The 18,264-nt window shown below is 46.7% G+C and overlaps 1 protein-coding gene and 1 pseudogene across 1 annotated transcript; one reads left to right on the forward strand and one right to left on the reverse strand.

Annotated features, from left to right (window-relative positions):
- Positions 1-18,264, reverse strand: part of LOC125531672 (ubiquinol oxidase 4, chloroplastic/chromoplastic-like) — a 70,223-nt pseudogene that overhangs the window by 7,964 nt on the left and 43,995 nt on the right.
- LOC125528322 (exocyst complex component EXO70B1-like) lies at positions 165-2,138 on the forward strand. The gene has a single exon (XM_087540338.1). The coding sequence runs from the start codon at positions 178-180 to the stop codon at positions 1,699-1,701; it is 1,524 nt and encodes a 507-aa protein (XP_087396464.1). The 5' UTR covers positions 165-177; the 3' UTR covers positions 1,702-2,138.

Genomic DNA, 18,264 nt, shown 5'->3' on the forward strand with positions numbered 1-18,264 from the left:
GGCCGCCTACCGTCATCATGCGGCTCCAGTACTTGACCTTGACTTGACCCGGGTCTTGCATTCGTCGGTCGTCGTCATGGGGTTGATTACTTGATTCTCGTCGCTCGGGCTGCGAGTATATACTGCACTTCACATGGTGGCCCTTTTCTCCCCTGCCAATCTCATCGAACCAAACCAATGGCGTCCATCCATCCACAAAGTAGCAGCATGGCGGGGCCGGGGCGGCTCGCTGCCGTGCCGGAGGAGAGTACGAATGGCTCCGCCTCCCCGCCGCTCGGCCTCTACGGCGACTGGATTCGGACGGTCGCCGTGTCCGGAGCGCAGAGAAGATCGACTATCTTCGGTCATAGCGGATCCAGCTACTCCAGTGCTTCAACTTCTTACCTATCCAACAACTCCAGCTGCTCCTCCGGTTCGGCGTCTGCCGCTGGACGGCTGGAGTGCTTCGGCGGCCAACAAGAGCTCAAGAGGATAGCTCGTGGAATGGTCGGCGACGGGTACACTCAGCGCATGGTCCAAGCATTCCACGACGCTTCATCCGCACCAGCATTCAAACACGGTGGTGGCCCAGCCCCGGGCCATGCCCTGGAGAATTGGTTCTTGGAGCTTGATGTCGGCTGGGTTCTCCAAATCCACGACAAGCATGGCTTACGGCGACTGCTCCAAGACAAGCCGGAGTGCACACCACAAGACTTGATCGAGAGGTGGATCCGAGCTCTTACCGTAATGGTCGCCAGTATCACTGAATTGGTAGTCGTCGCCTTCCACGGGACGACAGCGGTCGCCCGGTTTGGCAAAGCAAGCATCACTGAGATGTTGGCATTCGTGGACAACATCATCCCTGTTCTCGAAGCCGAGAAGCTGCAGGTCGTGCTTGACATGTTTATCTGTGTCTGTCATGCGTCGCACATGATCTCTTCAGAAGCCCCGAGCATTTTCAACGAGATAGGTGCCACGTTAGAGAGAGAAGGAAACAAACTATGGGAGATCATATTAAACATGATGAAGGAGGTGAGGACACTCGCGGAGGAAGATGACTCATGGGCTATCGAGATCCCGCGAGGAGGAGGCGAGGTTCACAGGAACACTCGGTTCATCATGGATTGCGTGGTATCCATGATGAATGCACGGACTTCAATGAAACACTCTGCACCGACCGACAACACTGAAAACCTTGGTGGCCTGATCGATGGCACAATCGATTATCTTAAGGGTCTGCTCTTCACAAAATCAGAGTCATGCTCGGATCAAAGCCTCCGGTATCTATTCCTGCTCAACAATTCCTATTTTGTAGCTGATGTGGTGTTTGAGTCATCAAGATCTTTCATTCCTGACCTGTGGCACCTCACACTTCCGCCTGAGTGTAAGAAGTACATGGATAGTTATCTGGATGTTTCTTGGGGACATGTGCTCTCATGCATACCAAAATCGAGATTTCCTCGACTGATCCGTTGTTGGATCAACACCTCTTCACTGGCCAAATTCGAGTCGGCATTTCACAAAATGTACCAGGCTCAGAAGTTCTGGAAGGTTCCGGACCCACAGCTCAGAGGTGTGCTGCGGAAAACTATCACCAAAAGAGTCATTTCAGGTTACGGCGACTACCTAGAGGAGCATCCGGAGCTAGAGAAATATGTTGGCCGCCAAAGGAGTAGTCTTGAAGTTTTGAAGGAGATGTTGGGAGAACTATTTGAAGGATGAAAACTGCTCGATGTATGGAACAGGGTCCCCTCACAAATAAGAGGCCAGAGTAATGTTTCAGCGTTGTATTATTATTTTTTAAATCCCCTTCCTTTTTGAAGTGAAGCTGTGTTGTATTCTGAATTTCCTTGGTAGCTTAATAAGCGCTAGATACTGTATCACCTGGGCACCAGCTGCGGGTGTAGTTTTTATTTCATTTCGTGGTTCCATTTCAAATACTCCCACATTATGCTTCTTTGCCAATTTGGTACTACCTTGTACCAAAATATTTGTAGTTGGGGGAACTTGTACTAGTTTCCCCCAACTACAAGTATGTTGATACTAGTTTCCCTCAACTACAAGTATTTCACAAGTATTCGGTACGGAGGGAGTACATAGATAAGCGCCATGTGCTACTTTTTGATTATACGGCATTCTGTATGCACTTATTTTGGTTTGGTTCAGTAAAACTTCAGCTTGCAGATGCCAAGAGCACTGAAACGGAAGGGATGGGGTAATTTCGTCACAAAAACAGTTGTATTTGCTATGCATCTGTACTACTTATATGTGAGAATCCATTTGCACTTCCTTATACACTTGTAAGAGTACTAATGCTTATCTGACAATTATGCACCATTATATATATTTAGACCAGCAGAAATAAACATTGTCGATACACTACCGTTGACCTTTTTCTTTAATCTCACTACCGGACTAACACCTTAAGCCGACGGCCAGGACGTCGGTATACCAATGCCACGTGGCAGCCGCTGGGTGCTCCTGGCCATGTCTACGCCGACGGCCTGGCCGTCGGCATAGATCTGTTCTATTTTTTTCCGTTTTCTCTGTTTTCGTTCAAATTGACGGCATTCAAAGACACAAAATATGACAGTATCCATATATACACAGAAATATGATAGATCATCATCTGGTACTCGAGATCATCATCAAGTTCATCATGTAAAGATACTCAAGATCATCATAATCATCTAAAGATACTCAAGTTCATCATCTAAAGATCATCAACATCATCATCGTCGAAACTTCATGAACATAAGTATTGCAAGACATGGAACATCATTATCGTCATCTAAAGAAACTAAGAAGTAGGAGCATGAAAAGTATGGCACGACGGCCACATGCATGGGTACCATCATCGACATCAGGCAAGACCACCGCCGCCAAGACCACCACTGCCAAGACCGCCACCGCCAAGACCACCACCGCCAAGACCGCCACCTCCTTGCCAGATTTGAGTGACTGGAGTCGAGCTGCCAGTCCCCTACATGTTTGAGAAGAGATTGTAATGGTAAATATGATATGATAGTGTTGAATGAAGAGATTGTAAGGGCAAATGTACTAACAGGAGTCTCACTGCCTAGTGACACCCATTCATCGAACATGGGCACGTGTGGGGGTTCTCCAGTAGCTAGGTGGTGGTGGGGGTCCCATTTGTGGTGGATCCGTGCGATTAGTCCAAGACGCCAACATAGCCTGGATGTTAGTTAAACAAGCAAACTAGAAGGTCGGAAGGAATGAAAGTGCAAATTTTAGCCTGGTTTTAAGAGGGCAAAACTAACCACCATCATTTGACGGTTGTAATCATCGTTTGCCTTCACTCGTTGCAAGTACTCCCGCACCTCAAGATTCTTATGCTCGACAAAGGCCTTATATGCCTACAAAACTTAGGTTGTTTCTAAGTGGGCAATGCTGAAAATAAACTGAGAAAGTTAGAGAGAAAGAAGAAAAGGGGGAAGTACTTACAGCATGCTGGCAGGCTAAGGGAGGCTGATAATGCCCCGTACTCTCTAACGGGCTCGGGTTGGTAGCCCGAAGCCTTGTGTACGAGACCGAAGGAGTGATCAAGCCATCGAAACACGGGTACCGGCCATGGGACTTCGCCTGGATGGCCACCACCGATGTGTCGTTGATCTGAGACTGGGCGACGTTAGGAGCATCCGGACCAGGCAGATGCAACCTCTGAAACTGCTGAGTGTAAGACTCCAGGTGCACCTTGGTCTTGCCGTAGTACTGGCTCTCGCCGGCCTTGTGATCACTCTGCTCATGGGCCATCTTCCATGACTCCATGTCTGAGAGCGGCCTCTTCAACTTGTCCTCCTGCAACGTCAAGCAGAAGTTAGCCATACATAAGAACATGACGGTAAAAAGAAGAACAAAAATGCATCATGCATATAGATATACCTTCATGGCCTTGAAGCCCCAGTGGCTCCGGTTTCCTTGGCCGCGTGTCTTGTCTTTTCCACGGTTAGCCCGGGCCTTGCTACTCTTGGCAGCAAACTCTGCATCGTCGCCAAGCCACCTATCCACCAAACTCGCCCATCCGTCATCCTTTGCATAGCACCAAGGAGGAATAACCTATGCAAATTTTGGAAGCATGACATCTGAGCACGAAACAATTAAATTGACTGCTTATATGTTGGAATGAAAAGTCAGTAATAGTTACCCTCATGAACTGCTCCCTGTTCAAGGTAAGTCGTTGCTTCTGTGCTTCAGTTTTGCTCATCTTTTGATGAAGGTAGGTGTGGTAGTAGTGCGAGACGGCAACCCAGCGCACCTCGTACTGCAACTGACGAGCTTTCTTCTTTGCAGCTGCCAGCAAGACCACGTCGGCTCTGGCCTTGTGCTCGTCAAGAACTCTATAGAGTTCCTGCAATCATGCATAAAACCAAAAGCAAACAAGGCATGAATTGAGTGATTCAATGATAAACTATGAACGATACTGAAGACAAGTGATTCAGAAGAGAACTTACCCAAAATTTGGTGATCACGGCCTTAGCGGCCGTCCCGTACTCCACGTGGTGGGAAGCCTCGTAGTGGCCCTAGCTCGCGGCCAAAACCCGTAGATCCGGGTCCCTGTCTGGCCGCGGGCAGAATAGGCCCGGCCAAAACTCCTTCAACAGGACAGTGATAAGGCCGTTTGGTTTACGACCCTTTACATGAAGGATCCAATTCCTGCAAAAGAATCAAAGAATTGGCATGTGTACAATAAGAAAATGTTGTCATGTGTTGAAAATATGATTGAGAGGCACTTACTCTGTCCCCGCAGGTTCAATGAGCCAGTTGTGCGCCTCGATAGAAGGTGGTGTAGGTACTCCGACAATACCATGCAGCCACCCCTTCGGAGCACCCGACGGCAAGTCACCCCAATCCACCACCCTCCTCGTCCTCCTCCTCCTCACCCTCCTCCCCCTCAGCCTCCTCCTCCTCGCCCTCCTCCTCCTCGCCCTCCTCGCCCTCAACATCAGGAACATACTCTTCCTCCTCAGACTCAGAAGGTGCCTCAGTTTAGGAGGGCATTGAAGAAGACCCCCCCTATTTCAGACACGGCCCCGAGTTTTTTGCCCCGGGTGGCTCTTCCCCCACCTCCTCCTCCTGTAGGGGCTCTCCCCCACCCTCTCCTCCTCTAGGGTCTCCTCCCCTGACCCCTCGACTTCCCTGTGAGGTGTTATCATCACGTAGTCGGGGGGGGGGGGACCCTGTGGGCTCGTCCACTCCGAGTAAGTGATTTGAATTTGATGAGGAAACTGGCGCTGCTGGACTTGCCCATGATTAGCAAACCTGCATTGGGAAGAGAATAAACAATTAGTAAGGATATCAAATAAAAAAGCATACAGAAAAGAACATTAATATCAGAGGAGCACATTAAGCATGCTATTGTAATCTACCTCAATCATCATTGAAAGAACTTACATTGTCTAGAACCCACATGAATCATCACTATTGTAATCTATTTATCGACCGGTCTCATCATCACTATCACACATATCTTCTTCGTTGTCTCAAGGAGGTGGAGGCTCTTCCTCATCGTCAGCGTCTTCATTTAACTTTTCAAGCATAATTATGTCTCTTTGATTCACAACTGCCTCACCATCAATCCGTGCGTCGTCGTCAATTGGGTCCAGGTCTACATAACCCAAGTCATCATCCTCCTTGTTTCGGACCACGTCATCATGTTGCTCTTGAAAGTACACTCCCTCGTATGTCATGGGGTTTATGTTGTAGTAATCATCATCATTCGGGCCCGATAGCTTACCATGTGGCGACACCTTTAACACAACTTCCCAACCCTTTAGGCACTCTTTCTGGCATGGGTAAGGCAGATAATATACTTGTGTGGCCTGGGTAGCGGCGATAAAGAGATCAGCTCCAGCATAGACGGTTGATGGTTTAACTTCAACTAAACCAACAGAAGGTGTATGTCTCAGACCCTTTTTGGGGTCGAACCATCGGCATTTGAACACAATGAGACTTAGGGGTTCGCGGCCACGTTTGAATGTAAGCTCGTATATATTTCCTACCCTTCCGTAGTAATCTACTTTATTATCTCCTTCGGTGAAGAGTCCGGTATTTATAGTTTTTGGATCAGGTCGACTGTTCTGGTGCTCCTCTATGGCATGATATAAGGTGTCGAGCATCCAGCCTTGCCACCTTGCCCGATGAATAGAGTCAGCTTGGGTTTATACATGGGTTCTTCTGTATTGTATTGAGACACCTTATTGTGCAGCGTGGGAACATGGTCCGGATAGTACGCTGTCCTGAGGTCTGCCACCTCCTCTAGGATAACTGCCTCATCTATGGAAGCTTCAATCTTAGCTTTGTTTCCACATTTCTGTCTCAGATGCTTGTTCTGTCTCTTAGGGTCGTACTACCAACGATTCTGCACAGGGCCCCCAACAATACCTCGTTTGTGAGGTGCAAAATGAGATGTGTCATCGGAGTAAAGAAGCCTAGCGGGAAGATCTTCTCTAGCTTGCATATCAACTCTGGCGCCTTCTTATGCATTTCTTTTATCATCTCAGGACATACTTCTTTAGCACAAAGCGTGCGGAAGAAATGGCTTAGCTCCGCAAGCACACGCCAGACACGCTCGGGAACATAGCCCCGAACTATCACTGGCATAATCCGCTCAATCCATACATGATAGTCATGACTCTTGAGCCCGGTCACTTTGCCCGTTGAAAGATTGACCCCCTTACTTGTATTCGACGCATAACCATCAGTGAACTTCACGACGTGTTTCAGCCACTTGAATGCCTCCATCTTATGATCTTTTTTAAGTATGAAGTTAGCATCTGGCTTGAACCAAGATTTTCGACTGCCTGTGGGAGGCTGCATGTGTAGACGTGGTCTATCACAAATATTCTGTTGATCGACTCTAGCATTAACATTATCCTTTGTCTTATCAGGAATGTTGAGGATCGTGCAAAAAAGGGACTCTGTGACATTCTTTTCGGTGTGCATCACGTCGATATTGTATGGAAGTTTGAGGTCCTTAAAATAGTGAAGCTGCGTGAAGGGGGTAATGTGAGTCTAGTTGTGCATCTCACCATATGCTTCAAAACATTTTTCCATTTTCCTTTTCCTTTGCCCTCGCCCTCGCCCTCCTCTTCACCTGTGGCTTTGGCTTTGCCATTGCCTTTCCCTTCACCGACAGGCTTAAGAGCTTTCAGCTAAGCAAGCACATCCGCACTAGAAAACGTTCGAATCTTGTTTACTTCATGGACGACTAGGCCTTTTGTGAAGTTCTTCTTGTCTTCCCTATCAGGATGGTCTGGAGGGAGGAACTGTCGATGCAGGTCAAAGGCAACATACTTGACACCCTTCTTCAGCCAAATGAAACACAAGGCCTGCATGCACACTGGGCAAGGCATCTTCCCACTTGTACACCATCCGCAGAATAGGGCATAGCTAGGAAAGTCATGCATGCAACACTGTAACCAAACTTTCATCAAGAAATTTTTCTGCAGATGCCGGTCATATGTCAACCTCGGGAAGTACCAAGAATGGTGCAAATCATCCACCAATGGCTGCATAAACACACTCAAATTCTTCCCTGGATATTCAGGCCCCGGAATTATAAGCGATAGGAACATGGTCTTGCATTTCATTATGGCGCCGGGAGGGAGATTGAGCGGAATAACAAACATGGACCAGCAGCTATATGTATTAGACGACATACCATATGGATTGAACCCATCACCTGATTTAGCAATTCTGACATTCCCAGCCTCGGCTGCTTCCTCCGGGTATTCTATATCGAATGACTTCCATGCTTCATCTTCTAACGAATGTACAATTTTATTTGGATTGTAACTTTTCCCTTCCATGTGCCACTTCATCATTTTGGCAGACTCTGAAGGAAATATGCCCTAGAGGCAACAATAAAGTTATTATTTATTTCCTTATTTCATGATAAATTTTAATTATTCATGCTAGAATTGGATTAACCGGAAACTTAGTACATGTGTGAATACATAGACAAAACAAAGTGTCCCTAGTATGCCTCTACTTGACTAGCTCGTTTATCAAATATGGTTATGTTTCCTAACCATAGACATGTGTTGTCATTTGATGAACAGGATCACATCATTAGGATAATGATGTGATGGACAAGAACCATTCGTTAGCTTAGCATTATGATCGTTACAGTTTCATTGCTACTGCTTTCTTCAGGACTTATACATGTTCCTCAGACTATGAGATTATGCAACTCCCGAATACCGGAGGAACACCTTGTGTACTATCAAACGTCACAACATAACTGGGTGATTATAAAGATGCTCTACAGGTGTCTCCAATGGTGTTTTTTGGGTTGGCATAGATCGAGATTAGGATTTGTTACTCCGTGTATCGGAGAGGTACTCTGGGCCCTCTCGGTAATGCACATCACTATAAGCCTTGCAAGCAATGTGACTAATGAGTTAGTTGCGGGATGATGCACTATGGAACGAGTAAAGAGACTTGCCGGTAACGAGATTGAACTAGGTATTGAGATACCGACGATCGAATCTCGGGCAAGTAACATACCGATGACAAAGGGAACAACGTATGTTGTTATGCGGTTTGACCGATAAAGATCGTCGTAGAATATGTAGGAGCCAATATGAGCATCCAGGTTTCGCTATTGGTTATTGACCGGAGAAGGGTCTCGGTCATGTCTACATAGTTCTCGAACCCGTAGGGTCTGCACGCTTAACGTTCGATGACGATCGGTACTACGAGTTTATGTGATTTGATGTACCGAAGGTTGTTCGGAGTCCCGGATGTGATCACAAACATGATGAGGAGTCTCGAAATGGTTGAGACATAAATATTGATATATTGGAAGGTTATATTCGGACACCTGAAGGGTTCCGAAGTGTATCGGGTATTTTTCGGAGTACCGGGAGGTTACCGGAACCCCCCGGGGAGTCTATGGGCCTTATTGGGCCCTAGTGGAGAAAGAGGGCAGCAAACAAGGTGTGGGGCGTGCCCCCTAGGCCCAAAGCGAATTGGTTTAGGGTTTGGGGGCCAGCCCCCCTTTTTCCGTCTCCCCTCCTCCTCTTTCCTCCTTCTCCTAGTAGGAATAGGAAAGGGGGGGGGCAAACCTACTTGGAGTAGGATTGCCCCCCCTTGGCACGCGCCTCCTTCTAGGCTGGCCTCCTCCTCCCTCCCTCCTTTATATACGGGGAGGGGGCACCCCATAGACACACAAGTTGACAGTTGTCTTAGCCGTGTGCGGTGCCCCTTCCACAGATTTCCACCTCGGTCATATCGTTGCACTGCTTAGGCAAAGCCGTGCGTCGGTAACTTCATCAACACCGTCACCACACCGTCGTGCTGGCGGAACTCTCCCTCGGCCTCAGCTGGATCTAGATTTTGAGGGACGTCACCGAGCTGAACGTGTGCAGATCTCGGAGGTGCCGTGCATTCTGTACTTTATCGGTTGGATCTCGAAGACGTTCGACTACATCAACCGTGTTACTAAACGCTTCCGCTTTCGGTCTACGAGGGTACGTGGACACACTCTCCCGCTCGTTGCTATACATCACAGAGATAGATCTTGCGTGATCATAGGTAAATTTTTTGAAATACTGCGTTCCCCAATAGACTCCTCGGTGATGAAAAGGTGCTACAGTCTTTTTATAAAATCAAGAAACCGAAGAACCTTCACGGGGATTTTTGGCTGCTGCTTCTGACCCTGCTCATCGACCACCTCAATATACCGAGAGGAACCACACTTCCTACAGTAGTTTTCATTCGCATACTCATGCCTAAACAAAAGGCAGTTCTTTGGACAAACTTGTATTTTCTCATAATCCATGGAGAGCGCCTTCATGATTTTCTTCGTAGCGTACATGGTTTTCGGCAGTTCATGCCCCTCAGGGAGGCTGTTAGCCCATACTCCCAGAAATGCTTCGAAGCAACCTCAGCTACAGCCATACTTGGCCTTGACTGCCATCAGTTGCGAGATGGCATCCAGCACAGAGATCTTGGCACCCTCATAAAGAGGTTTCTTTGACGAGGCCAAGATATCCAGCAAGGCCTTTACGGTTTCCTCCGGCTCCTCCGATTCATTCGCTGAACGTGACAGAGGTGCCGGCTGTGTAGCAAAGACATCATCTAGCATGTCTCTAACCCCGTCGTCCTCATAACCAGCGACTCGTTGTCGTATTATCTCCTCTCTACCACGGTCCCGTTGGGCAAAGTTTATTTGTATATTAAAGTTGGGCATAAATCCATGCGTGCGAAGGTGCTTAGTCATCTCACTCTTATCTATGAGCATATGTCTCTTACATTTGGCACAGGGCATTCTGGCACAATCCTCATTGGACTACGGAATATTTCTTTCAAAAACACATCAGTTTTCTTGACCCACTCTGCTGTTACTTGATTCCAACGGAAAAACCCACTATACATCCACTGATTATCTGCCATCTCTGCTTTATTGGAAGCCACAAAACGAAATTACGGATTCATTTAAATTACTCACATCAATATTTTATTTTTTTACAGGGTTGACGAGAAACGACATTTAATCCACCTACATCTCTAATAGGTAAAGATGGCTCCTAATCCCACCAGAGAATGTGTAGATTGAGTACGTTGTCCATGCTCTACCCCATTCCGCCACAAAATTTTGGCAGCACCTCCCCGTTGTTCTCCAAATACCCGTCTTGGCAAAATGCCGGGAGAATGTGCATCCGGAGAGCTACGGGGAGGCACCGCCGAAATCCTGTCTTGGAACAGGGTAGAGCATGGACAGTGTACCCAATCTACACATCCTCGGGATGTCCATGGAAAACGAAGGACAATCCGAAAGAGCTACGGTGATAAATATGCAACCGAATGCATATTTATGGATGCAACCCTTTCGGACGGGAGACGCCTAGGTTACTTAACTTGATGTGGAAATTTAATCTATTGACATGGAAAAGAGCAGACGACGTCATGGAATTGTTGCTCACCCTCCGATGTAGAGGATGTAGTCGACCAGCGGAGAGGGATGATCATGGACCAAGACCTCCAATGTCGACGATTACTCCATGAAGATGGAACACCACAAATCCTGTTAATTCCACCGAGTGAAAAAAATTAGGTCATCACCAATAAGCATTGACAATTTAAACTATGAAAAAAAACATATTTTGTCAAGTGTCAAATTTTGAAGCACTTATCATATCCCAATTTAGGTCATCACCTCACATTAAGCATTGACACATCAATTTTTTTAGCAACATCATCATGATGAAATAACCACTTATCATATCCCAAATTTGAAGCACATCTTGTTGAGGAACGTAGTAATTTCAAAAAAATTCCTACACACACGCAAGATCATGGTGATGCATAGCAACGTGGGGGAGAGTATGATCTACGTACCCTTGTAGATTGCAACGGAAGCGTTGGCACAACGTAGAGGAAGTAGTCGTACGTCTTCTTCCCGATCCGATCGATCCAAGCACCGTTACTCCGGCACCTCCGAGTTCTTAGCACACGTACAGCTCGATGACGATCCCCGGGCTCCGATCCAGCAAAGCTTCGGGGAGGAGTTCTGTCAGCACGACGGCGTGGTGATGATCTTGATGTTCTACCGACGCAGGGCTTCACCTAAGCACTACAACAATATGATCGAGGTGGAATATGGTGGCAGGGGGCACCGCACACGGCTAAGGAACGATCTCAATGATCAACTTGTGTGTCTAGAGGTGCCCCCTGCCTCCGTATATAAAGGAGCCAAGGGGGAGGGGGCCGCCGGCCAGGAGGAGGGCGCAGGAGGAGTCCTACTCCTACCGGGAGTAGGACTCCCCCCCAATCCTAGTTGGACTAGGAATCCCCGAGGGGGAAAGAGAGAGGGGGGCCGGCCACCTCTCCTAGTCCTAATAGGACTAGGGGAGGGGGTGAAGGAAATATGCCCTAGAGGCAATAATAAAGTTATTATTTATTTCCTTATATCATGATAAATGTTTATTATTCATGCTAGAATTGTATTAATCGGAAACATAATACATGTGTGAATACATAGACAAACAGAGTGTCACTAGTATGCTTCTACTTGACTAGCTCGTTAATCAAAGATGGTTATGTTCCTAACCATGGACAAAGAGTTGTTATTTGATTAACAAGATCACATCATTAGTTGAATGATCTGATTGACATGACCCATTCCATTAGCTTAGCACCCGATCGTTTAGTATGTTGCTATTGCTTTCTTCATGACTTATACATGTTCCTATGACTATGAGATTATGCAACTCCCGTTTACCGGAGGAACACTTTGGGTGCTACCAAACGTCACAATGTAACTGGGTGATTATAAAGGAGCATTACAGGTGTCTCCAACAAGGGCCCAAGGCGCATGGGAGAGTGGGAGGGGGCAAACCCTAGGTCCAGATGGGCCTTAAGGCCCACCCTAGGGGGCGCCTCCCCTCTCCCCCTCTTGGCCGCCCCCCCTTTCCCATCTAGGGCTGCCGCCCCCCTTAGGGATGGGAACCCTAGAGGGGGCGCACCCTCCTCCCTCTCCCCTATATATAGTGAGGCCTAGGGGCTGCCCATAACAGGTGATCTGATCTCTGCCTGTTGGTGCAGCCCTCCCTCTCTTTCTCCTCATATCCCGTGGTGCTTGGCGAAGCCCTGCAGGATTGCCACGCTCCTCCATCACCACCACGCCGTTGTGCTGCTGCTGGATGGAGTCTTCCTCAACCTCTCCCTCTCTCCTTGCTGGATCAAGGCGTGGGAGACGTCACCGGGCTGTACGTGTGTTGAACAAGGAGGTGCCGTCCGTTCGGCACTAGGATCGTCGGTGATTTGGATCACGATGAGTACGACTCCATCAACCCCGTTCACTTGAACGCTTCCGCTTAGCGATCTACAAGGGTATGTAGATGCACTCTCCTTCCCCTCGTTGCTGGTCTCTCCATAGATAGATCTTGGTGACACGTAGGAAAATTTTGAATTTCTGCTACGTTCCCCAACAAAGATACTACTGAACCTCGTAGATCAACCAGAGTAAGATCCGCACCAGAGTGGTACGGTAATCCTATTCTGGAAGTCATGCTACTAGATCATGATGAACCTACGAACTATGAAGAAGCGATGGTGAGCCCAGATTCCGCAAAGTGGCTTGAAGCCATGAAATCTGAGATGGGATCCATGTATGAGAACAAAGTATGGACTTTGGTTGACTTGCCCGATGATCGGCAAGCAATTGAGAATAAATGGATCTTCAAGAAAAAGACTGACGCTGACGGTAATGTTACTGTCTATAAAGCACGACTTGTCGCAAAAGGTTTTCGACAAGTTCAAGGGGTTGACTACGATGAGACCTTCTCACCCGTAGCGATGCTTAAGTCTGTCACAATTATGTTAGCAATTGCCGCATTTTATGATTATGAAATTTGGCAGATGGATGTCAAAACTACATTCCTGAATGGATTTCTGGAAGAAGAGTTGTATATGATGCAACCGGAAGGTTTTGTCGATCCAAAGGGAGCTAACAAAGAGTGCAAGCTCCAGCGATCCATTTATGGACTGGTGCAAGCCTCTCAGAGTTGGAATAAACGCTTTGATAGTGTGATCAAAGCATTTGGTTTTATACAGACTTTCAGTGAAGCCTGTATTTACAAGAAAGTGAGTGGGAGATCTATAGCATTTCTGATATTATATATTGATGACATATTGCTGATTGGAAATGATATAGAATTTCTGGATAGCATAAAGGGATACTTGAATAAGAGTTTTTCAATGAAAGACCTCGGTGAAGCTGCTTACATATTAGGCATAAAGATCTATAGAGATAGATCAAGACGCCTAATTGGACTTTCACAAAGCACATACCTTGACAAGATTTTGAAGAAGTTCAAAATGGATCAAGCAAAGAAAGGGTTCTTGCCTATGTTACAAGGTGTGAAGTTGAGTCAGACTCAATGCCCGACCACTGCAGAAGATAGTGAGAAAATGAAAGATGTTCCCTATGCTTCAGCCATAGGCTCTATCATGTATGCAATGCTGTGTACCAGACCTAATGTGTGCCTTGCTATAAGTTTAGTAGGGAGGTACCAAAGTAATCCAGGAGTAGATCACTGGACAGCGGTCAAGAACATCCTGAAATACCTGAAAAGGACTAAGGATATGTTTCTCATATATGGAGGTGACAAAGAGCTCACCGTAAAAGGTTACCTTGATGCAAGCTTTGTCACTGGTCCGGACGATTCTAAATCGCAAACCGGATACGTGTTTACATTAAACGGTGGAGCTGTCAGTTGGTCCAGTTCTAAACAAAGCGTCGTAGCGGGATCTACATGTGAAGCGGAGTACATAGCTGCTTCGGAAGCAGCGAACGAAGGAGTCTGGATGAAGGAGTTCATAACCGATCTAGGTGTCATACCTAGTGCATCGGGACCAATGAAAATCTTTTGTGACAATACTGGTGCAATTGCCTTGGCAAAGGAATCCAGATTTCACAAGAGGACCAAGCACATCAAGAGACGCTTCAATTCCATCCGGGATCTAGTCCAGGTGGGAGACATAGAGATTTGCAAGATACATACGGATCTAAATGTTGCAGACCCGTTGACTAAGCCTCTTCCACGAGCAAAACATGATCAGCACCAAGACTCCATGGGTGTTAGAATCATTACTATGTAATCTAGACTATTGACTCTAGTGCAAGTGGGAGACTGAAGGAAATATGCCCTAGAGGCAATAATAAAGTTATTATTTATTTCCTTATATCATGATAAATGTTTATTATTCATGCTAGAATTGTATTAACCGGAAACATAATACATGTGTGAATACATAGACAAACAGAGTGTCACTAGTATGCTTCTACTTGACTAGCTCGTTAATCAAAGATGGTTATGTTCCTAACCATGGACAAAGAGTTGTTATTTGATTAACGAGATCACATCATTAGTTGAATGATCTGATTGACATGACCCATTCCATTAGCTTAGCACCCGATCGTTTAGTATGTTGCTATTGCTTTCTTCATGACTTATACATGTTCCTATGACTATGAGATTATGCAACTCCCGTTTACCGGAGGAACACTTTGGGTGCTACCAAACGTCACAACGTAACTGGGTGATTATAAAGGAGCATTAAAGGTGTCTCCAAAGGTAGATGTTGGGTTGGCGTATTTCGAGATTAGGATTTGTCACTCCGATTGTCGGAGAGGTATCTCTGGGCCCTCTCGGTAATACACATCACTTAAGCCTTGCAAGCATTAGAACTAATGAGTTAGTTGCGGGATGATGTATTACGGAACGAGTAAAGAGACTTGCCAGTAACGAGATTGAACTAGGTATTGGATACCGACGATCGAATCTCGGGCAAGTAACATACCGATGACAAAGGGAACAACGTATGTTGTTATGCAGTCTGACCGATAAAGATCTTCGTAGAATATGTAGGAGCCAATATGGGCATCCAGGTCCCGCTATTGGTTATTGACCGGAGATGTGTCTCGGTCATGTCTACATTGTTCTCGAACAGTAGGGTCCGCACGCTTAACGTTACGATGACAGTTATTATGAGTTTATGCATTTTGATGTACCGAAGGTTGTTCGGAGTCCCAGATGTGATCACGGACATGACGAGGAGTCTCGAAATGGTCGAGACATAAAGATTGATATATTGGAAGCCTATATTTGGACATCAGAAGTGTTCCGGGTGAAATCGGGATTTTACCGGAGTACCGGGAGGTTACCGGAAACCCCCGGGAGTCATATGGGCCTTAGTGGGCTTTAGTGGAAAGGAGAAAGGGGAAGCCCAAGGTGGCCGCGCCTCCCCCCTCCCCTAGTCCTATTAGGACTAGGAGAGGTGGCCGGCCCCCCTCTCTCTCTTTCCCCCCCTTGATGAATCCTATTCCAACTAGGATTGGGGGGGGGGGGGAATCCTACTCCCAGAGGGAGTAGGACTCTCCTGGCGCGCCTCCCTTGGCCGGCCAGCCCCTCCCCCTTGGATCCTTTATATACGGGGGAAGGGGGCACCTCTAGACACACAAGTTGATCATTGTGATCGTTCCTTAGCCGTGTGCGGTGCCCCCTGCCACCATATTCCACCTCGATCATATCGTTGTAGTGCTTAGGCGAAGCCCTGCGTCGGTAGAACATCAAGATCGTCACCACGCCGTCGTGCTGGCGGAACTCCTCCCCGAAGCTTTGCTGGATCGGAGCCCGGGGATCGTCATCGAGCTGTACGTGTGCTAAGAACTCGGAGGTGCCGGAGTAACGGTGCTTGGATCGGTCTGATCGGGAAGAAGACGTACGACTACTTCCTCTACGTTGTGTCAACGCTTCCGTTGCGATCTACAAGGGTACGTAGATCAAACTCTCCCCCTCGCTGCTATGCATCACCATGATCTTGCGTGTGCGTAGGAAATTGTTTGAAATTACTACGTTCCCCAACAGGGGGGAGGCGCGCGGCCACCTTGGGCTGCCCCTTTCTCCTTTCCACTAAAGCCCATTAAGACCCATATGGTTCCCGGGGGGTTCCGGTAACCTCCCGGTACTCCGGTAAAATCTCGATTTCACCCGGAACAGTTCCGATATCCAAATATAGGCTTCCAATATATCAATCTTTATGTCTCGACCATTTCGAGACTCCTCGTCATGTCCGTGATCACATCCGGGACTCCGAACTAACTTCGGTACATCAAAATGCATAAACTCATAATAACTGTCATCGTAACGTTAAGCGTGCGGACCCTACGGTTCGAGAACAATGTAGACATGACAGAGACACATCTCCGGTCAATAACCAATAGCGGGACCTGGATGCCCATATTGGCTCCTACATATTCTACGAAGATCTTTATCGGTCAGACCGCATAACAACATACGTTGTTCCCTTTGTCATCAGTATGTTACTTGCCCGAGATTCAATCGTCGGTATCCAATACCTAGTTCAATATCGTTACCGGCAAGTCTCTTTACTCGTTCCGTAATACATCATCTCGCAACTAACTCATTAGTTGTAATGCTTGCAAGGCTTATGTGATGTGCATTACCGAGAGGGCCCAGAGATACCTCTCCGACAATCGGAGTGACAAATCCTAATCTCGAAATACGCCAACCCAACATCTATCTTTGGAGACACCTGTAGAGCTCCTTTATAATCACCCAGTTACGTTGTGACGTTTGGTAGCACACAAAGTGTTCCTCCGGTAAACGGGAGTTGCATAATCTCATAGTCATAGGAACATGTATAAGTCATGAAGAAAGCAATAGCAACATACTAAACGATCGGGTGCTAAGCTAATGAAATGGGTCATGTCAATCAGATCATTCAACTAATGATGTGACCTCGTTAATCAAATAACAACACTTTGTTCATGGTTAGGAAACATAACCATCTTTGATTAACGAGCTAGTCAAGTAGAGGCATACTAGTGACACTCTGTTTGTCTATGTATTCACACATGTATTATGTTTCCAGTTAATACAATTCTAGCATGAATAATAAACATTTATCATGATATAAGGAAATAAATAATAACTTTATTATTGCCTCTAGGGCATATTTCCTTCAGTCTCCCACTTGCACTAGAGTCAATAATCTAGATTACACAGTAATGATTCTAACACCCATGGAGCCTTGGTGTTGATCATGTTTTGCTCGTGGAAGAGGCTTAGTCAACGGGTCTGCAACATTCAGATCCTTATGTATCTTGCAAATCTCTATGTCTCCCACCTGGACTATATCCCGGATGGAATTGAAGCATCTCTTGATGTGCTTGGTCCTCTTGTGAAATCTGGATTCCTTTGCCATGGCAATTGTACCAGTATTGTCACAAAAGATTTTCATTGGACCCGATGCACTAGGTATGACACCTAGATCGGATATGAACTCCTTCATCCAGACTCCTTCGTTCGCTGCTTCCGAAGCAGCTATGTACTCCGCTTCACATGTAGATCCCGCTACAACGCTTTGTTTAGAACTGCACCAACTGACAGCTCCACCGTTTAATGTAAACACGTATCCGGTTTGCGATTTAGAATCATCCGGATCAGTGTCAAAGCTTGCATCAACGTAACCTTTTACGGTGAGCTCTTTGTCACCTCCATATACGAGAAACATATCCTTAGTCCTTTTCAGGTATTTCAGGATGTTCTTGACCGCTGTCCAGTGATCCACTCCTGGATTACTTTGGTACCTCCCTACTAAACTTATAGCAAGGCACACATCAGGTCTGGTACACAGCATTGCATACATGATAGAGCCTATGGCTGAAGCATAGGGAACATCTTTCATTTTCTCTCTATCTTCTGCAGTGGTCGGGCATTGAGTCTGACTCAA

The sequence above is a fragment of the Triticum urartu genome, chromosome 2A (assembly GCF_056163025.1).
Source record: "Triticum urartu cultivar PI428250 chromosome 2A, HENAU_Tu73, whole genome shotgun sequence".
NCBI classification, from domain to species: domain Eukaryota; kingdom Viridiplantae; phylum Streptophyta; class Magnoliopsida; order Poales; family Poaceae; genus Triticum; species Triticum urartu.